Source organism: Pelophylax lessonae, assembly GCF_965119305.1.
Source record: "Pelophylax lessonae genome assembly, chromosome: 13".
NCBI lineage: Eukaryota > Metazoa > Chordata > Amphibia > Anura > Ranidae > Pelophylax > Pelophylax lessonae.
The window spans coordinates 72,062,460-72,085,311 of record NC_138780.1 but is presented as its reverse complement, the minus strand read 5'-3'; the positions used below and the strand labels follow the sequence as shown (position 1 = coordinate 72,085,311).

The window sequence follows — 22,852 nt, the reverse complement described above, 5'->3', positions numbered from 1 at the left end:
AATTATAATGTTCTGAAAGTCTCCTGATAGAAACATCTTTTGTTTTTTTACAGGAAAAATGTCTGATCGTTTTACTTCACCTGACTTTCTCCCTCATTTCATTGATGCATACAGGGAACTTCCATGCCTATGGAAGATAAAATCCAAGGAATATAGTGATAGGAATAAAAAACATGAGGCCTACAAAAAACTGATAGAACTTTGCCTCAGAATGAACCCTAATGCAAATGAAGAGTATGTAAAAAAGAAAATAGCAAATTTGAGAACCGTCTTCAAAAAAGAGTTAAATAAAATAGCGGAATCTGAGAAATCAGGTGCAGGTTCTGAGGATATATATGTACCACGGTTGTGGTATTTCGATAGCTTACGTTTCCTATCAGATCAGGAGATACCAAGACCCTCAGTTTCCAGCTTACAAACATTTTCACCACATAGTGACACACAGGACAATGATGACACTCAGGTAAGATGATAGAATACAAAATCTTTATTAATAATTCTTTGAATTTATTGCAAATGCTAAACCCATGAAACATGTTATGATTTTGTTAACATTAGATAAAGATACATCTTCAAACAATCATCAAATGTCCAAACAGATTATAAAATACACCGGGTTAATTCTGGAGAAATAATCACATAACCATGTTTTGCCACGGGACAGCACCAGATCCACAGAAGTACTCCTTATAATTATCCCTATTTAGTCGGGCGTTCATGGTGGCTAATCGTGGTGGCGCTGGAGCGATGTTGGTTAACGACTGTGTGTCATTTCTCCAGTCTCCGGGGATAATATTGCCTTGAGATGTGTCCTCGCGATCTACTGACTGTTGTATATACATCACATTTTTGCGCCTCAAATAGTTGTGCAAAATGCAGCAGCAGTAAACCACTAGATCAATTTTGGAAATAGAGAGGTTAATCTGGGTGTGGAAAATGCGAAATCTATTTGCCATGATACCAAAGGCATTTTCTACAACTCGTCTTGCCCTTGAAAGCCTGTAATTGAAAATTCTTTGCTCTTCTGACAGATGTTTCATTGGATATGGTTTCAATAGATTTTCGCCAAGTGAAAATGCATCGTCTGCAACAAATACGAAATTCAGACCTTCTGTGGTTTCGTCATTGTTTGGCAAATTTAACTTACCATTTTTCAGGCGTGCATAGAATTCCGTTTTCTCAATGGTACCTCCATCCGAATTTCGACCATTTTTCCCAATATCAACAAACAGAAACTCATATTTGGCATTTACTAATGCCAACAAAACTATACTAAAGAAACCTTTATAGTTATGGTAATATGAGCCGGAGTTTGGAGGGGGGGTAATGCGCACATGTTTGCCATCTATGGCACCACCACAGTTTGGAAAATTCCACGTCTGCTCAAATTCCTGTGCAATTTTTTTCCAATTTTCTGTTGTCGTTGGAAACTGTGAAGAAAAGTGTTATATTTCATTATTTCTGATATATTGATTTAATCAATCACAATTTTCATTGCTTTTAGAGTTTGGACAAGGAAACAAATGATTCACTGACTGAACCATCACCTGCAGGATCATTGCATAGACCAAAAAAAACTAAAAGGGATGAGGCTACTAATGCCTTTCTTCTTCAAGCAACAGCAGCACTGCAAAAGAAGAGTGATGACTGTGATGCATTTGGCTGCCTAACCGCAAACAAGATGCGGCAAATGTCTGCGGAACAGAAGCAATTAGTTGAACCACTGCTACTGCAATTGCTTAATAAAGGTTTGAGGGGTGAAGTCAGTAGTAATACATGCATAGTTGACTATCCTAGTTACACACAGCAGATTCAACAAGCAGGTCCCCCTCAAACATCTACTTGGCATGGTCAGATGGGAGCACCAGACAGGAACAGCAACTCTTGGTCAAGAGATTACACATTTGCACATTTGTAAATCTATAGATTTTTTTGAAAAGTTTTTGAAAAGTTTTCACTTTAAAAGTGTTTCTTGTTATAATGTTCAATATATTGTGTGCTACAAATTGTGCCTGTGGTAGATACTTGTTTTTATTTTTTTACATGCAAAAAATAAAATGGTTCTATACATCGTTTTGTACATGACATTTGAAATGTGATGTCAGATCTTGACATAACCAATGTTGTTCTTTTATTGGAATAAATATTTAAAAAATGCAAGTATTTGTATTACATTATTTTATTTTACATTATTTTTATGTTGTGCACACCTTCATATACTCATCTTTCAAAACATGGATTATGGCCTTGCAGGTCTCTGGAATAATTCGGCCTAGGGATTGTGCAGAAATGCCAGTAGAGAATTTGAGGTCTTCAAACGATCTACCAGTGGCAAGATATCTCAGGGTTGCCATGAGCCTTTGTTCTGGTGTAATGGATGGCCTCATCACAGTGTCCTCTTTATGGAGCATTGGCTTCACCATTACCAACAGCTCACTAAAGGTTTCCTCAGACATCCGTAAATAGTTTCGGTAGTCATCTGGATTATTATCCTTCAGTTCACGTAGAAGAACCATATGTGAATACTGGTCACGGTTAATCAACCACTCCTTGGACCACATCCTGCGATTCCTCTTTTTCTTTTTCTGCTGGGTAATGGCAATCACCCCAAGCATGGTGATAGCAATTGATCTGGACACCTGATCATCATGAACATCCATTTCTCCAATAATTTGATTGACAAACGAAGGTTTCTACACGAATAATACTACACAAACTCGTTTGTCCACGTATGTTTCCTCCTACACGATCCTCACATCAAACATCCGGTCGGACGTGGGTGAATGGGGGTTTGTCTTTCCGGGTTGCAGACGTCACTTCCTTCGTTTTGCAGATCGGTCGTTAAAATTATATATGTTGTATTGTTATCGAACGATCAGTATGCTCAGCAAAACGATTCTTGAAACGAGTTTATTATATCGGTTAGTGGCCAATTCGCTTTCGACCGCCGAATAATCGTTCAGTCTGCAAACGGCCGAAATTCTGTGCGTGTATGGCCAGCATAAGTCTTATTACCGGTGTTCCGTTATCCTCTGGTCCGATCACCGATCAGACACAAGCACTTCTAGTCACTATTAACGAGTCTCATAGGGAGACTTCTACCTTCGATTTAATACCATCACCCCACTTTCCCATTGTGTTGGGACTTCCCTGGTTGCACACACACCAACCAACCATAGATTGGAAGAAACGGTCCTTGACCTTCCCTTCTTGTTATTGCGAGGAAACGTGTAACCTCCCGTTTTCCGGGAAGATTCTGTCTTCTGTCTCTGACAGATGAGATTGCACCACTATGTTATCAGGATCTTTCTGAGGTTTTTCTTGAGAAAAATGCTCAAGCATTACCTCCTCATCGAGACTATGATTGTAGCATTGATCTACTCCCAAATAGCAAATTGCCGTTCGGTCATGTTTATCCTCTTTCACAGGATGAACTTGCCCATCTCAAAACCTATTTGGATGAGAACTTGGAAAAAGGTTTTATTAGACCTTCCACTTCTTCCACAGCAGCAGGACTCTTTTTTGTTCGCAATAAAGATTCAAGTCTCAGACCTATCATCGACTACAGGAAATTGAATGCTATCACAATAAAAGATCGCTATCCTCTACCGCTTATCCCTGAGCTCATTGAGCAGGTGCGTGGAGCTACCTATTTTTCAAAATTAGACCTGAAAGGAGCATACAATCTCATTCGAATCCGTGATGGACACGAGTGGAAGACTGCATTCAGAACTAGATACGGATTGTTCGAATATCTTGTGATGCCATTCGGCCTATGAAATGCCCCTGCAGTTTTCCAACGATTTATAAACGATATTTTTAAAGACTTACTAGATGTCTGTGTTGTGGTATACCTGGACGATATACTTATATATTCACGGACTCTGTCTGAACACATAAGACATGTAAGACTTGTATTATCGAGATTGCTTGCACATAATCTTTATGTGAAGCTGAAGAAATGCTTGTTCCATAAAGATGAGGTACTCTTTCTAGGCTACATCATATCCAAAACAGGAATCGAGATGGACATGAGAAAAATATCCTGCATTCAGGATTGGCCTACACCAACTACACGCAAGGCGCTACAGCGATTCCTGGGATTTTCAAATTTCTACAGGAAGTTCATAAAAAACTTTTCTGCTATTGTGAGACCCCTCACACAGCTCACTAGCATAAAAATACCATTTAAATGGTCAGAAGAAGCAAATAAGGCTTTCCACTTGTTAAAGACAAGGTTTACTTCCGCTCCCATATTACGCCATCCAGACCCATCCCTCCAATACATTCTGGAGGTAGATGCGTCAAACATGGCAGTAGGAGCAATACTCTCCCAACGACCTACCCACACTTCACCACTTCATCCAGTCGCTTTTTTTTCTAAATCCCTGAGCAGTCCCGAGATAAATTACCCCGTGGGTGAAAAGGAACTGCTTGCTATAAAATTGGCTCTGGAGAATTGGCAACATTTACTCGAAGGCACCCAATTACCAATAATTATATACACGGACCATAAAAACCTCCAATATCTTCAGACTAGCAAAACTCTCTTGCATCGACAGGTACGATGGTCACTATTCTTTCTAAGGTTTAACTTCCTAGTGACCTACACACCTGCAGATAAGAACAAAAAGGCGGATGCACTATCACGACTAACTGAAGAAAACTACTTTGAAATCCCTTCCGTTCCTATAATACCTCACAAACGCATTATTGGAGTTGTCCGTTCCTTAAAGGAAGAGGTTCTGCATGGTATAAGTTTGGATTCACCCCCACCACAACTAAATACTGATGCAGAAGGCTTCCTCTACTACAACGACAAACTTTACATACCACCTACCCTACGCACCAAGATCTTGGAGTTATCGCATGATGTGCCTATGGCAGGACATATGGGTATGACAAAGACTTTCAATTTGATTTCTCGACAATTCTGGTGGCCTGACATGAAAACATCTATACAAAAATTCGTCTCTTCATGCAATGTCTGTGCCAGGTCCAAAATTGACACTACGAGACCATCCGGTCTACTATGCAGTCTACCAATACCCCAAACTCCATGGGAGGTTTTGTCATTGGACTTCATCGTAGAATTGCCTCCTTCCAAAGGATTTAATACCATCTTGGTGTCAGTGGACCATCTGACAAAGATGGCACATTTCATTGCTATTCGCAGACTACCTTCGTCCAAACAAACGGCAGGACTCCTGATGAAACATGTCTTCAGATTACATGGTATCCCAAAAACTCTTCTGTCTGACCGTGGATCCCAATTTATTTCTAAATTCTGGCAAGAACTATGTCACATACTACGGATTGAGCGGAAGCTCACTTCTCCTTACCATCCGCAGACCAACGGACAGACTGAAAGAGTCAACCAATGCATCGAGCAGTATTTACGTTGTTACACTTCTTACCAACAGGATGATTGGTTGGATCTTCTCCCCCTGGCAGAATTTGCCTACAACAACGCAACTCACAGTACAACCAAGCAGAGTCCGTTCTACTTGAACTATGGGTTCCATCCCTCTATTCTCCCTCCACGCATCCTTCCTTCAAATAACCCAGTAGCCTCAGACTATCTTACCCAAATAAAGTATTCTCTGGGTTTACTAAATACTACCATTGCACACGCTCACAGTCAACAAAAGAAGTACTATGATCTTCGTAGAAGACCTTCTCCACAGTATACTATTGGGGACCTCGTTTGGCTCTCAACAAAAAACTTGAGACTGAAGATCCCTAGCAAAAAGCTTGGACCTCTATTCTTGGGACCTTTCCCAATCAAGAAACTTATTGGAAAAGCTGCAGTGCAGCTTACATTGCCAATGGACCTAAAAATCCATCCCATTTTCCATGTGTCGCTACTAAAACCCCATGTTCCGGACCAAGGAATAAGGCCTAATATTCCACCTCCCCCTCCTGTACAATTTGAAGGTGGAGAAGAATACGAGATAAAAGAGATTCTGGATTCTCGTATCTACAGAAGAAGACTTCAGTACTTGGTTAGATGGAAGAACTATGGGCCCCAAGACGACACCTGGCTAAACACCTCTGACATACATGCCCCTAGATTAATCCGCAATTTTCATGCGAGATACCCAGACAAACCAGCTCCAGAGGCCTTCAGGAGCAGGCCTTAAGGGGGGGGGTATTGTAATGTGGTTGATCTCTTTTGTATGTCCACCTGCTATTCTATCATCTGCTATCATACAACATTGCTAAACCTTCCTGCATCCATCTGCTACTGTCTCACCTTCAAGTGTCTATCACCTACCACCTCCACTCAACCTATCCCTCAACCTTCATCATTGTGTTACCACATACATAAAGTCACTCTAGGAACCAGCTTGCTAATTGTGTGTATTTACTGGCTGAAATAAGACCTTCCACACATGATGAGTCATTGAGGTTGGGAATGGTATCTCAGCATATCTCTTACATGACTGCTGACGTGGAACTATTTCTGCAGCTGAAAATCCACACCATATAAGAAATGCAGAAGCGTTACACACTGTTACTCACAGTTATCAGTTCCCACAATGCCCCTGTTACTCACAGTTATCAGTACTCACAATGCCCCTGTTACTCACAGTCCTCAGTACTCACAATGCCCCAGTTACTCACAGTCTTCAGTACTGACAATGCCCCAGTTACTCACAGTGTAACCAGAGCCCCCAGTACAGTCAGTCCCACAGTGATCCTCTCACACAGCCTCAGCTCACACTCCTGCTGCTTCTGTTTCAAATCACCACACCATTCACTGCTGGGGTCCCGATGCATTTCGCTGCCAATCTTCTATGCATGGCTTTCCGCTCAGCATAGCTCTCCCTGCCCAGCCTCTCACAGCATCCTCTCAGTATTTCCTGCAGACATTTTTTCTGAAAGCTCAAAAGTGCAACAACAACTGCAACAACTTTTTTGATTTTTGTGGCACTTGGATTGAAACAATAGTACACTGTGCACTCAACTTGTTAGCAGTTCACAGACACAACACACTAATGTAGACATTTGTTGTCATGGCAACCAGCTACTATTAATGCACTTCCTGGCCTTGGAAATGAGGCCTGATGGCTTAGAATGGTTGAATATTGGGGGCTTTCATGTGTGGAGTAGATAGGGAGAGCTGACAGTTTGTGATTATTGAGGGATAGTTGTGCCTCATGGTGCTATATACAGTTCTATGCACAGTGCTGTAATGCACTACATTACTGTGCATTGCAGTGTGGGGGACCAAATATTATTGTGTACCTCTTATGTTCACATCATATAGATCTAACAGTCCTTTCTAGGACTACCTTTTTTGTGTCAGCAGCAACTTTGGTTGCTGTTTAGCCGCTGAGCACAACTTGCAGTTTTGGTGTTTTATTGGTGTTTTTATATATACGTTGTCTAAATATATTTAGTTTCTGATAAGTTAAAATATATATAGGGTTGGGGTTTAGTTCTTTAGGGTTTTGTGGTAGAGTTTAATTGCATTTTGTTACAGTTTTTTTAAATATATACAGCGGGTAAAATAAGGTTTGAACACATCACCATTTTTTTAGGTAAATATATTTGTAAAGGTGCTATTGAAATGACATTTTCACCACATGTCAGTATGTAACAGTTGCACTCAATACATACAAAGAAGCCAAAATAAATAAGTTCAGAAATGAAGTTATGTGTAATAAAATGGAATGACACAGGAAAAAAGTAGTGAACACATTAAGAAAGAAAGGTGCAAAATGGCATGGAAAGCCAAGACAATAGCTGAAATCTATCAGTTATTAGAAAGCAATCCTGCCCCTTGTTAGGCCTCTTTCACACGGTCCGCCTCCGTAGGTGGATCCGTGTTGCTGAGCCGGCGGATGACAGCTCCGTCTCCACTTGCAGAGCGGAGAGGGAGGTGTCTCAGCCCCCGCTGCCCTCTATGGGGGATCGGATGAGAGCGGACCGCCTGTCCGCTCTCATCCGATCCGATCCAATCACTGAACGGATGGAAAAATAGGGTTTCCATCCGTCCAGATTTCACGGACAGGATCGGATACGGATGGCAGCGGGTGTCAGCGGAGGTGTCTCCGCTGACACCCGCTGCCCCATAGAGCTGCATAGAGGATCCGATCAGATCCGCCTAAAAAACTGACAGGCGGATCTGATCGGACCGCCCGTGTGAAAGAGCCCTTAGTGCAAATTAATATAAGCTAGTTCAGCAAAGCAAGAGCTCTCTCAAGACCTTTGCAACCTTTTTGTTGCAAAACATATTAATGGCATTGGTTACAGAAGGATTTCTAAACTTCTGAATGTTCCAGTGAGCACTGTTGGGGCATTAATTCAGAAGTGGAAAGAACATCATTTCAACATAACATGGTCATGACCAGGTGCTCCTAGCAAGATTCCTGACAGAGGAGTGAAAATAATTATGAGAAGAGTTGTCCAAGAGCCACATCCTGTGGAGAACTTTAGAAAGACCTGGAATTAGCAGGTACAATTGTTTCAAAAGAAAACAATAGGTAATGCACTCAACCGCCATCGCTTGTATGCATGCTCACCACACACTTTTTCTAAAGAAAAAGCATGTTGAAACTTGTTCAACATTTGCTGCCCAACATTTAGCCAAGCCTGTGAAATACTGGGAGACTATAGTCTGGTCAGATGAGACCAAAATTGAACTGTTGAATTGAATGCCATAATACACATCATGTTTGGAGGTCAAATGGCACTGCACATCACCCCAAAAACACTGTACCAACAGTGAAGTTTGGAGGTAGGAGCATCATGGTGTGGGGCTGTTTTTCAGCATATGGTACTGGCAAACTTCATCTCATTGAAGGAAGGATGAATAGAAAAATGTACCAAGACATTCTTGATAAAAATCTGCTGCCATCTACCAGGATGATGAAGATAAAATGAGGATGGGCATTTTATCAAGACAATGATCCCAACCCCAAAGCCAAAGAAACTCTCAATTGGTTTCAATGAAAGAAAATAAATCTGCTAGAATGGGTCAGACAATCACCTAATTTGAATCCAATAGAAAATCTATAGAAAGAACTAAAGATCAGAGTTTATAGAAGAGGCCCACAGAACCTTCAAGATGTGTTTGTGTGGAAGAATGGGCCAAAATCACACCTGAGCAATGCATGCAACTCGTTTTCCATACAGGAGGCGTCTTGAAGCTGTCATTACCAAGAAAATATATAAAAATGTTAAATACTTTTCAGTTAGCCTGTTCAATATGTTTTCCCTGTGTCATTCCATCTTATTACACATAACATCATTTCTGAACGTATTTGTTTTTATGTATGGATTGTTACCGAGTCGGAAATATGGTGAAAATTTCATCTCAATAGCACCTTTAGAAATATATTTACCTAGAAAAATAGTGACATGTTCAATACTTATTTTACCCATTGTATTTCAGGGCTAGCAGCGTAAATTTGTGGCAAAGTTAACTTGGTTTGAAACATGTCATTGGATATGTGTGCAGTAAAGTTTTGTGTACCAGGTCATTATATATCTTTTTGTGCACCGAAGCACTACATCCCTATTTCTCCTGCTGCCCTAGCTGGTAATAAAATTAGAGGCATAGCAATAAAAATGTATTGAAAACTAAAAATGAGAGGCATAGTTATTTAATGTAGAGTTAGTAGTGGGTAAGCAGGTTCTGCAGGACAAAGTAGTGGTTAGGTGGCATGTAGGTAGTCGAAGCGGAGTTACAGTATGTAACGTTACCTGAAAAGAACACTGGATCCTTCCTTCAAGGAAGCAGAAACTCACGGGGCTGAAATTGTCCCCTCTCGTAGTCTTCCAAAGCATTCCAAAGTGTTTTTGTGTACTGCGTTTTGACATTTTAATAACCTTTTAAAACAATGCAGTGTGGTACAGTGAAAAGGGAAGTTCACAAACTATACTAAACTGTTGAGGGCTTTAGCCTAATTTTATTTTAAGAATTAACTTTGCTATAGCTTTTAGATCTGTTGTGGCTCCCAGTTGCACTTTTTCTAATCAAGTCGATTACCACTTGATTTAAAATTAGGTGTTGCAACCAAAACTGAAAAAAGTTATTTTTTTCAAACTGTAATGAATCAGATTGAGGATCTGTTGCTGTATTTAAAGGAGTTGTACAGTCAGAAGGTTTTTTTATCTTATTGTATTCTATGCATTATGTTAAAAAACCTTCTGTGTGAAGCAGCCTGCCCAGCACCCCCTAATACTTACCTGAGCCCCATCTCTGTCCATCAATGTCCACGAGTCCCTAACATAGGTTTGATGATCACCCCACAAACTAAAACCAGACACATTTGTGGATCCCTAGTGATGATGTAAGAGTACCTTCAGCAAATTCTGGCACAGAAAAGCTGCAATGGGACAACAGGATAGGTTAGATATTGGTCCACCTCAACAATCATTGTTTACTGCAACAGCTGGGGAATTGGGGGGGCCTATTTGTTTTATTGTGACCAGCATTCTGCTTTAACATTGGTTAAGCATTAGTGTGTGTAGCACTGCCCCCTAGAGGACTGCTGGATATTACACTTTAGGGATTCCCTTGGGTTACCTGAAGCAAATGTACGCAGGAAACTCAACACTTTAAGTTCTTGACTTAGTCAAAGATCAGTCCAGGGGTTGTTGTTTTTGTGGTTTTATTTAAATTGGGATGGGAAAAGGGATGAGTGGGATACTCCAACTGTTAACTATTCCCAATGCTGAGGACTTCTAACTTGAGAATGCGGCAAGGCCGCTACTTCATCCTGCCACTTGAATGAAAATGAGGTAAGTGTTCCTATAGCATTTCTGTTCAAGGTATTCCCCTAGTCCCCCCTTTCTCTCTGGGCCCTTCCTGGGCAGACCCCTGGGCAAGTTCCTCTGTACTGACGACACAGTTTTTCCAGATTCCCCAATGCCCCAACTCTTGTTGTCAGCTCTCCTGGACCTCTGGGTTCAGCCTCACACCCCCGTTACACCTGGCTGACTCCCTGTGACCACCACCAACTGCTGCAGAAGAGGAGGCAGCCGCCACCCTCCTTCTGGGACTCGGCTTCCCGCCCAAAGACCTCTACCTCATGTGCCCATGGCTTTTTATACCCTGTCCCATAATGCACCACTGTCTGTGCCAACCCCTGAGACAGTACCAAAAGCCTGTGTGTCATTGGTCAGGTTTCCTCCAGCATCCAACGTGCCTCCCCATTGGATCAGCTGGGGACACTCCCTGGAACCAAATGAATCACACACTGGGCACACTGAGTAGACCTAGCTACAAATCCTGCTCCCTGATAAGCAGAGTACATGAAGATTTTGCCTACTGCTCTTCTGGTAAGCAAAGAGAGAGACAAAACTACACTCTCTACCTAGCACCTGACTAGGAGGGTGCTACATGTGCATTCCGCTAGGTTTCTAGATTTGGCTAGCAGAGACTTGCAGCATTAGTTTGATTATCAATCAGGAGAGCTTCAATTCCCTGCTGCATGTGGTTTAGTCCTAGCTTTAAGAGAGCCATAGGTGGGCTGTATAAAAGAAAAGAAAAAAAAAACCCTACATGCTGTGACAGTTGGGGAGAAAGCTCTTTAGTTGTTGTTTGCTAAGTAGTGTTACTTAACTACAGCCAGGGGTGTTGCTAGGTGGGAAAAAGACCAGGGGCTTCAGCCCGAAGATAAATTTGATAACCCCCTCCCACATTTTAAAGAAAAGCCCCGCCCAAGCTCCTCCCATATTTAAAAGTAAGTACCGCCCAAGCTCCACCCAATGGCCCCCTCAGTCAAGGGTCAGTCAAGGGGTGGTATGGAGAGGAGTACAGGGGGTGAGAAATTGGGTGGTATGGAGAAGAGAGAAGTAAAGGGGGTCAGTCATGTGGTGGTATGGAGAGGAGTACAGGAGGTCAGTCATGGGGTGGTATGAAGAGGAGAGGAGTACAGGGGGTCAGACATGGGGTGGTATGGAGAGGAGTACAGGGGGTCAGACATGGGGTGGTATGGAGAGGAGTACAGGGGGTCAGACATGGGGTGGTATGGAGAGGAGTACAGGGGGTCAGACATGGGGTGGTATGGAGAGGAGTACAGGGGGTCAGACATGGGGTGGTATGGAGAGGAGTACAGGAGGTCAGTCATGGGGTGGTATGGAGAGGAGAGGAGTACAGGGGGTCAGACATGGGTTGGTATGGAGAGGAGTACAGGGGGTCAGACATGGGGTGGTATGGAGAGGAGAGGAGTACAGGGGGTCAGTCATGGGGTGGTATGGAGAGGAGTACAGGGGGTCAGACATGGGGTGGTATGAAGAGGAGTACAGGGGGTCAGACATGGGGTGGTATGGAGAGGAGTACAGGGGGTCAGTCATGGGGTGGTATGGAGAGGAGAGGAGTACAGGGGGTCAGACATGGGGTGGTATGGAGAGGAGTACAGGGGGTCAGACATGGGTTGGTATGGAGAGGAGTACATGGGGTCAGACATGGGGTGGTATGGAGAGGAGAGGAGTACAGGGGGTCAGTCATGGGGTGGTATGGAGATGAGAGGAGTACAGGGGGTCAGTCATGGGGTGGTATGGAGAGGAGAGGAGTACAGGGGGTCAGTCATGGGGTGGTATGGAGAGGAGTACAGGGGGTCAGACATGGGGTGGTATGAAGAGGAGTACAGGGGGTCAGACATGGGGTGGTATGGAGAGGAGAGGAGTACAGGAGGTCAATCATGGGGTGGTATGGAGAGCTCCTCTCCATACCACCCCATGTCTGACCCCCTGTATTCCTCTTCATACAACCCCATGACTGAACCCCTGTACTTCTCTCCTCTCCATACCACCCCATGACTGACCCCCTGTACTCCGCTCCTCTCCATACCACCCTATATCTGCCCCCCTGTTCTCCTCTCCATATCACCCCATGTCTGACCCCCTGTACTTCTCTGCTCTCCATACCACCCCGTGACTGACCCCCTGTACTCCTCTCCTCTCCATACCACCCCATGTCTGACCCCCTGTACTCCTCTCCATACCACCCCATGTCTGACCCCCTGTACTCCTCTCCTCTCCATACCACCCCATGACTGACCCCCTGTACTCCTCTCCATACCACCCCATGTCTGACCCCCTGTACTCCTCTTCATACCACCCCATGTCTGACCCCCTGTACTCCTCTCCATACCACCCCATGACTGACCCCCTGTACTCCTCTCCTCTCCATACCACCCCATGTCTGACCCCCTGTACTCCTCTCCATACCAACCCATGTCTGACCCCCTGTACTCCTCTCCATACCACCCCATGTCTGACCCCCTGTACTCCTCTACTCTCCATACCACCCCATGTCTGACCCCCTGTACTCCTCTCCATACCACCCCATGTCTGACTATTGTCCCATCATTTTTTTTCCCTCCTCTTACATGTTATACGTGGGAACACTCACCTGCCCAACCCAACAGATCCAGCAAGCATTGTCCTGCTGTGATTTGCAGCACCTCTTCCACAGGCCTGTGAATGGAAAGCGAAGCATCCCGGTATATGTGGTGAACACATTTCAAAGTCTTAGAGACGTCATGGTACAGGAGATGGTCAGAGACTGCAGACATGGTACAGGAGATGGTCAGAGACTGCAGACATGATACAAGAGGTGGTCAAAGACTGCAGACATGATACAAGAGATGGTCAGAGACTGAGGACATGGTTCAGGAGACGGTCAGAGACTGAGGACATTAAACAGAAGATGGCCAGAGACTGAGGACATGTTACAGGAGATGGTCAGAGACTGAGGACATGATACAGGAGATGGTCAGAGACTGAGGACATGATACAGAAGATGGTCAGAGACTGAGGACATTAAACAGAAGATGGCCAGAGACTGAGGACATTAAACAGAAGATGGCCAGAGACTGAGGACATGTTACAGGAGATGGTCAGAGACTGAGGACATGTTACAGGAGATGGTCAGAGACTGAGGACATGATACAGGAGATGGTCAGAGACTGAGGACATGTTACAGAAGATGGTCAGAGACTGAGGACATGATACAGGAGATGGTCAGAGACTGAGGACATGATACAGGAGATGGTCAGAGACTAAGGACATGTTACAGGAGATGGTCAGAGACTGAGGACATGATACAGGAGATGGTCAGAGACTGAGGACATGTTACAGAAGATGGTCAGAGACTAAGGACATGTTACAGGAGATGGTCAGAGACTGAGGACATGATACAGGAGATGGTCAGAGACTGAGGACATGATACAGGAGATGGTCAGAGACTGAGGACATGTTACAGAAGATGGTCAGAGACTGCAGACATGGTTCAGGAGACAGTCAGAGACTGCAGAGATGATACAGGAGATGGTCAGAGACTGAGGACATGATACAGGAGATGGTCAGAGACTGAGGACATGTTACAGAAGATGGTCAGAGACTGCAGACATGGTTCAGGAGACAGTCAGAGACTGCAGAGATGATACAGGAGATGGTCAGAGACTGAGGACATGATACAGGAGATGGTCAGAGACTGAGGACATGATACAGGAGATGGTCAGAGACTGAGGACATGATACAGGAGATGGTCAGAGACTGAGGACATGTTACAGAAGATGGTCAGAGACTAAGGACATGTTACAGGAGATGGTCAGAGACTGAGGACGTGATACAGGAGATGGTCAGAGACTGAGGACATGATACAGGAGATGGTCAGAGACTGAGGACATGATACAGGAGATGGTCAGAGACTGAGGACATGTTACAGAAGATGGTCAGAGACTGCAGACATGGTTCAGGAGACAGTCAGAGACTGCAGAGATGATACAGGAGATGGTCAGAGACTGAGGACATGATACAGGAGATGGTCAGAGACTGAGGACATGTTACAGAAGATGGTCAGAGACTGAGGACATGATACAGGAGATGGTCAGAGACTGAGGACATGATACAGGAGATGGTCAGAGACTGAGGACATGTTACAGAAGATGGTCAGAGACTAAGGACATGTTACAGGAGATGGTCAGAGACTGAGGACGTGATACAGGAGATGGTCAGAGACTGAGGACATGATACAGGAGATGGTCAGAGACTGAGGACATGATACAGGAGATGGTCAGAGACTGAGGACATGTTACAGAAGATGGTCAGAGACTGCAGACATGGTTCAGGAGACAGTCAGAGACTGCAGAGATGATACAGGAGATGGTCAGAGACTGCAGAGATGATACAGGAGATGGTCAGAGACTGAGGACATGATAGAAGATAGAAGAGCACTAGGGGGGCCGGAGAGCACAGGCGAAGAAGAGAGCACTGGAGGAGCTGAAGGGCACGGTGGGGTGGGGGTGGGGGACTGGAGAGTATTAAGAGGGGGTTTGGAAAGCATTGCAGGGGGGTTGGAAGGCGCAGGGGGTGGAGAGCACGGGGGGGACAGGGAGCATAGGGGGGAGGGAGATGAAAAGCACAGTGGGGAGCTGAAGAGCACCGGGGGAGGGCTAAAGAACAGGGGGCAGTCCAGTGCACTGGGTGGGGGGGGGTTAAGAGCACTGAGTCGGGGATAAGAGCACTGAGTCGGGGATAAGAGCACTGAGGGTGGGGGGGGGGATAAGAGCACCGAGTGGGGGGGGAATAAAAGCACTGAGGGGGGAGGGTTAAGAGCACTGGTGAGCCAGCAAAAGAAGTTGTATAGGAGGGGGATGGGGCAGCTGCATATAGAGGAATTGATCTTCCCCTATTCTTCCTGCAGGAGGGTTATTCAGCAGCTGCAGAAAGAATAGAGAAAGATGAATTCCTCTATATGCAGCTTCCCCATCCCTCTCCTACCCAGCACACACACTTGAGCAATGGGCACTCACCTTCTTCCCGCCGAGGCTCCGCCCCTTCTTCCCGCCGAGGCCCCGCCCCCTTCCCGCCGCGGCTCCGCCCCCGCTAGTCCCCGGACTGAAGGAGCTGCCACTGCCTGCGGTTTACACAGTGCCCTTTACGCCACTGCATCCAGTGATTGGTGGGCGATCTGGGGCAGCCGCAAGGAAGGAGAGTGATTGCCGCTGTCAAGTAGCATTGATTTCGGGTGTGGGCGGGACCGGTATGCGGGGCTCCGCCCCATTGTTCCGTGCATAGAGAAACAGAAGCTGTCTGGGGAGGAAGGTGGGCGTGGCATACCGGCCCCGCCCACACCCGACATCAATGCTGAAACTTGACAGCTGCATTCACTCTCCTTGCGGCTGCCCCGGATTGCCCACCAATCATTGTTTGTGCTTTATAAATCTTACACTGCTGAGGAATGTAGCCCGAGTTCTCGGCCAAACCCAGGCTTTGGGACTCGGGGCTAATCATTTTAAAAAAGCAACAGGAGACCCGGGGCTTTTGGGGAGCACACTCGGGGCTATAGCCCAGGTCAGCCCCCCCCTGCCGACGCCACTGACTACAGCAGAAACAAAATCAGGTCTTTTGCCATGCCAGAATAGGCCTGTGATGGGTAACAGCCTGACTAGATGACCAGAAATACACATTTTGGCAGGAAAATTAGCTCTTGTATCTGTATAGGCATGTCATGATTTAGTCATGACATGTTTATGGGCTACGTCTGTGTGCACCCCTAAAATTGATTGTTTCTCCACTCAACGCATCCTCTGGTCTCTCCTTTCAGGGTCTTACCTGCTTCTATTAACCACTTAAGCCCCGGAAGATTTTACCCCCATTCCGACCAGGGGGTATTTTGCGATTCGGCACTGCGAGATTTTAACGGACAATTGCGCGGTCGTGCGACGCTGTACCTAAACGAATTTGGCATCCTTTTTTTCCCACAAACAGAGCTTTCTTTTGGTGGTATTTGATCACCTGTGCGATTTTTTGATCACGCGCTATAAACAAAAAAAGAGCGACAATTTTGCAAAAATAGCAATATTTTTCACATTTTTTTTATATGAAATTCCCCAAAAAAAAATTTAAAAATCAAAATTTTTTTACTTTTTCGGCCAATTTGTTTTATGCTACCTATGTTTGGTAAAAAAAATCGCAAAAAGCGTATTTTGATTGGTTTGCGCAAAAGTTATCGCGTTTACTAACAAAGGGAAAGATTTCTGTCATTTTTGTTGTTTTTTTTTTTAACGTGTAATGGCGGCGATCTGCGATTTTTTTTGCGGTACTGCGACATTGGGGCGGACAGATCGGACCCTTGACTGACATTTTTGACACTTTTGGGGTTACCAGTGACATTTCTACAGTAATCAGTGCTATATATATGCACTGTTACTGTAAAAATACACTGGTAGTGAAGGGGTTAACTTTATTTGGGAGGGAGGGGCTGTGTGTGTCCCTAGGGGCGTGCTTTCTACTGTGATTGGCTGGGGCTTGAGCTGTATGGACACTGATCAACGGATCTACATACTAGATCCGAGTGATCAGTATCCTAACAGCAAGGAGAATGACAGGTGGCTTGTTTACACAAGCTGCCTGACATTCTCCCTCTCCCCCGCCGATCGCCGAGTGACCGGCGGACATCGGGTCCGCCAGTCACACGCGCGGGGGGGGTCCGTGACCACGCGGGAGCAGGAGCGCGCCTCCGGGGGTGCGCGCTCGCTCCCTAGACCCTCACAAGCTAGTGACGTAGCCCTACGTCACTTTGCCTGTGAGGGGCTGACTGCCGACGTAGATCGGCGTTAGGCAGTCGGCAAGTGGTTAAAGGGATTGTGCTGGCAGAGTGGTGTGGCAACAGGTTCATGCATTTCTGGCAGAACATTGAATTATATAATGCTTGCAAATTTTTTCTATATAAACATTATGTCTATTAAAATTTGCAGAACACACATGGCTAGCTTATTATTTAATATAAAGGTTAAACACCCATATTTCTGAATAATTATATTATACATTATACAATATCTGATGTTCGGCCTGCCCCTGGGAAGACGTCACCGTGTTGGTATTGGCTGTTACTGAAGACATCACGCTTGCTTAGCTGTTACTCACGGCATTCCTTTCTTTATGAACATTATAATTTATGGTCCACGCTATCTGGTAAAAAGCGTATGCTAAGTGTTGGTGCTTGCTAGTGGATTTCATCAATCAACGTTAGTTATACACTTTTTTGCACTTTATGGACACTCTTATTTAATATTGAAAATAACTTTTTAATTGAAAGGACTTTTTTTATGTCCACCTATAACTGGATTTTGCACATACTTCATTATATCACTTTCATATGATTGATTTTTTTTCTACATTTTTTTTCAATTATACATTTTGCTCAAAATGTATTCCCTGCATGTTTAGTTGTTTACATGTCATATTATTTACCATATGATTATTCATAATTGCACTATTAGGATTTGGCATTACTTCCTGTTTATATTGATAAATTACAGAATAAAATGCACACTTTTTTGTGCTATTTTATGCTAACTGCTCAAAAAAAAGAAAAAGTGCCTTTTTATTTTTACTTTGTTTAATTTTTTAATTCACAAACTTTTAATATAAGGACACTTACCTGTCCAGGGATCCACCGATGTCGGAACCACAAGCCAATTCGTCAGTCAGCTTCAGGTGCAGGCGCCGGCATCTCCGCTAAGGGAAACCAGTAGTGAAGCCTTCAGGCTTCACAGCCGGTTTCCTACTGTTCATATGCGAGTCGCTCTGCACTTTCTGAATGATTCCGCTATCTTCTAGGACCTGTGTGCGTCCCAAAAGGCAGCGAGGGGAAGGAGGAGGGGCCAAAAATACTCGCAGATCGCAGCAACGATCTTACCTAAAAGTGGAAGCGGGTACCTGTCAAAACCAAGTATCCGCTCCCCCCCAACAAAAATGGCAAATGTGGCAGTGGAGGGGGGAAGGTGCTAACAAGCAGAGATTCCCCTTTTGGGTGGAGCTCCGCTTTAAAAACCATATATGTACTGTATTACTTTGTTATCTTAAGTAATGACAAAATTATCACCGAATAAACAGCCTCATAGCAGAAATTAGAAAAATGCTCTGGCCTATAAGGCCTGGTTCACACCTATGCTTTTTTAGTGCTTTTTGCAGAAACGCACTACAGTCCATTTAACATGGTTTCCTATAGGACACGTTCACATCTATGCTTTTTTCAGCCGCCACGTTTTTGGAAAGAGTCAGGGACTTTAAACGCAAAATGGTGCTTTTTTGGTTCAATAGACTGCAATAGAGAAGCTACAGAAAAGCATGTAGTGTGTTCTTGCCGCGATATTGCCGCAATTTTACTGCAATTTGCGTTTTTTAATCTCCCCAATAACAAATTGGCTAAAAAAAGCATAAAAAGTGCAAAATGCAAATCGTTGCAACATCTCGCTGTAAATTAATGTGTGCAAAAACGCAGCACACACAACAAAATGCACTGTAGAACGCCCCAATTGCAAACTGCATAGAAGTGAACCAAGCCTAATGCTGGCCATACACGCACAGAATTTCGGCCGTTTGCAGACTGAACGATTATTCGGCGGTCGAAAGCGAATTGGCCACTAACCGATATAATAAACTCGTTTCAAGAATCGTTTTGCTGAGCATACTGATCGTTCGATAACAATACAACATATATAATTTTAACGACCGATCTGCAAAACGAAGGAAGTGACGTCTGCAACCCGGAAAGACAAACCCCCATTCACCCACGTCCGACCGGATGTTTGATGTGAGGATCGTGTAGGAGGAAACATACGTGGACAAACGAGTTTGTGTAGTATTATTCGTGTAGAAACCTTCGTTTGTCAATCAAATTATTGGAGAAATGGATATTCATGATGATCAGGTGTCCAGATCAATTGCTATCACCATGCTTGGGGTGATTGCCATTACCCAGCAGAAAAAGAAAAAGAGGAATCGCAGGATGTGGTCCAAGGAGTGGTTGATTAACCGTGACCAGTATTCACATATGGTTCTTCTACGTGAACTGAAGGATAATAATCCAGATGACTACCGAAACTATTTACGGATGTCTGAGGAAACCTTTAGTGAGCTGTTGGTAATGGTGAAGCCAATGCTCCATAAAGAGGACACTGTGATGAGGCCATCCATTACACCAGAACAAAGGCTCATGGCAACCCTGAGATATCTTGCCACTGGTAGATCGTTTGAAGACCTCAAATTCTCTACTGGCATTTCTGCACAATCCCTAGGCCGAATTATTCCAGAGACCTGCAAGGCCATAATCCATGTTTTGAAAGATGAGTATATGAAGGTGTGCACAACATAAAAATAATGTAAAATAAAATAATGTAATACAAATACTTGCATTTTTTAAATATTTATTCCAATAAAAGAACAACATTGGTTATGTCAAGATCTGACATCACATTTCAAATGTCATGTACAAAACGATGTATAGAACCATTTTATTTTTTGCATGTAAAAAAATAAAAACAAGTATCTACCACAGGCACAATTTGTAGCACACAATATATTGAACATTATAACAAGAAACACTTTTAAAGTGAAAACTTTTCAAAAACTTTTCAAAAAAATCTATAGATTTACAAATGTGCAAATGTGTAATCTCTTGACCAAGAGTTGCTGTTCCTGTCTGGTGCTCCCATCTGACCATGCCAAGTAGATGTTTGAGGGGGACCTGCTTGTTGAATCTGCTGTGTGTAACTAGGATAGTCAACTATGCATGTATTACTACTGACTTCACCCCTCAAACCTTTATTAAGCAATTGCAGTAGCAGTGGTTCAACTAATTGCTTCTGTTCCGCAGACATTTGCCGCATCTTGTTTGCGGTTAGGCAGCCAAATGCATCACAGTCATCACTCTTCTTTTGCAGTGCTGCTGTTGCTTGAAGAAGAAAGGCATTAGTAGCCTCATCCCTTTTAGTTTTTTTTGGTCTATGCAATGATCCTGCAGGTGATGGTTCAGTCAGTGAATCATTTGTTTCCTTGTCCAAACTCTAAAAGCAATGAAAATTGTGATTGATTAAATCAATATATCAGAAATAATGAAATATAACACTTTTCTTCACAGTTTCCAACGACAACAGAAAATTGGAAAAAAATTGCACAGGAATTTGAGCAGACGTGGAATTTTCCAAACTGTGGTGGTGCCATAGATGGCAAACATGTGCGCATTACCCCCCCTCCAAACTCCGGCTCATATTACCATAACTATAAAGGTTTCTTTAGTATAGTTTTGTTGGCATTAGTAAATGCCAAATATGAGTTTCTGTTTGTTGATATTGGGAAAAATGGTCGAAATTCGGATGGAGGTACCATTGAGAAAACGGAATTCTATGCACGCCTGAAAAATGGTAAGTTAAATTTGCCAAACAATGACGAAACCACAGAAGGTCTGAATTTCGTATTTGTTGCAGACGATGCATTTTCACTTGGCGAAAATCTATTGAAACCATATCCAATGAAACATCTGTCAGAAGAGCAAAGAATTTTCAATTACAGGCTTTCAAGGGCAAGACGAGTTGTAGAAAATGCCTTTGGTATCATGGCAAATAGATTTCGCATTTTCCACACCCAGATTAACCTCTCTATTTCCAAAATTGATCTAGTGGTTTACTGCTGCTGCATTTTGCACAACTATTTGAGGCGCAAAAATGTGATGTATATACAACAGTCAGTAGATCGCGAGGACACATCTCAAGGCAATATTATCCCCGGAGACTGGAGAAATGACACACAGTCGTTAACCAACATCGCTCCAGCGCCACCACGATTAGCCACCATGAACGCCCGACTAAATAGGGATAATTATAAGGAGTACTTCTGTGGATCTGGTGCTGTCCCGTGGCAAAACATGGTTATGTGATTATTTCTCCAGAATTAACCCGGTGTATTTTATAATCTGTTTGGACATTTGATGATTGTTTGAAGATGTATCTTTATCTAATGTTAACAAAATCATAACATGTTTCATGGGTTTAGCATTTGCAATAAATTCAAAGAATTATTAATAAAGATTTTGTATTCTATCATCTTACCTGAGTGTCATCATTGTCCTGTGTGTCACTATGTGGTGAAAATGTTTGTAAGCTGGAAACTGAGGGTCTTGGTATCTCCTGATCTGATAGGAAACGTAAGCTATCGAAATACCACAACCGTGGTACATATATATCCTCAGAACCTGCACCTGATTTCTCAGATTCCGCTATTTTATTTAACTCTTTTTTGAAGACGGTTCTCAAATTTGCTATTTTCTTTTTTACATACTCTTCATTTGCATTAGGGTTCATTCTGAGGCAAAGTTCTATCAGTTTTTTGTAGGCCTCATGTTTTTTATTCCTATCACTATATTCCTTGGATTTTATCTTCCATAGGCATGGAAGTTCCCTGTATGCATCAATGAAATGAGGGAGAAAGTCAGGTGAAGTAAAACGATCAGACATTTTTCCTGTAAAAAAACAAAAGATGTTTCTATCAGGAGACTTTCAGAACATTATAATTATACAGTACATGCAAATGACATGATAATGATAACTGTGATTGTAGATGATCATATTTGTACAACATATTTGTACCGAAAAATCTTATGTGCATTGAAATCAGGAAAAGATAATTTTGATTTAAAAAAAATTGAGCAAGCATGACACGTTCTATGAAAGAAAAATGTGCATAACACAAGTGACCAAGCAAGAAAGTTTGTTGAACGACAAATGTGCATGTGCTATACATAATGATAATGTACCAACGATAATTTAGATTGCAAACAGTAGTGAGCAAGCATCAACAATCGTTTACCAACATAAATCATTACCTCCAAAGATGTTCGTGCAGAACGAAAGATCAGTGAGTGAATCGTCGAGCAGAAGTGACGTCCGGATGAGACTCCACCCATCCACTTCCGGCCACTTTTATTAATACCACGATGGCGGAGTCCAGAAAGCGTGCTGCGGAGCGGGAGAGCGGTTCGGCCGAACATGCTGGGACTAGGAGCAGCAAGAAAAAAAAAGTGAAGGCATCTCCCATGACCTTAGCA

At 43.5% G+C, this 22,852-nt stretch overlaps 2 protein-coding genes across 2 annotated transcripts; one reads left to right on the top strand and one right to left on the bottom strand.

The window, feature by feature from the left end:
* Positions 1-626: 626 nt before the first annotated feature.
* LOC309569195 (uncharacterized protein) lies at positions 627-2,660 on the bottom strand (the record flags this gene model as incomplete). The annotated part of the gene is made up of 2 exons (XM_082274953.1): positions 627-1,430; positions 2,211-2,660. The coding sequence occupies 2 exons, from the start codon at positions 2,658-2,660 to the stop codon at positions 636-638; spliced, it is 1,245 nt and encodes a 414-aa protein (XP_082131079.1). The 3' UTR covers positions 627-635.
* Positions 2,661-19,660: 17,000 nt separating this feature from the next.
* On the top strand, positions 19,661-21,685 carry LOC309569193 (uncharacterized protein; the record flags this gene model as incomplete). The annotated part of the gene is made up of 2 exons (XM_082274951.1): positions 19,661-20,110; positions 20,891-21,685. The coding sequence occupies 2 exons, from the start codon at positions 19,661-19,663 to the stop codon at positions 21,683-21,685; spliced, it is 1,245 nt and encodes a 414-aa protein (XP_082131077.1).
* Positions 21,686-22,852: the final 1,167 nt, after the last annotated feature.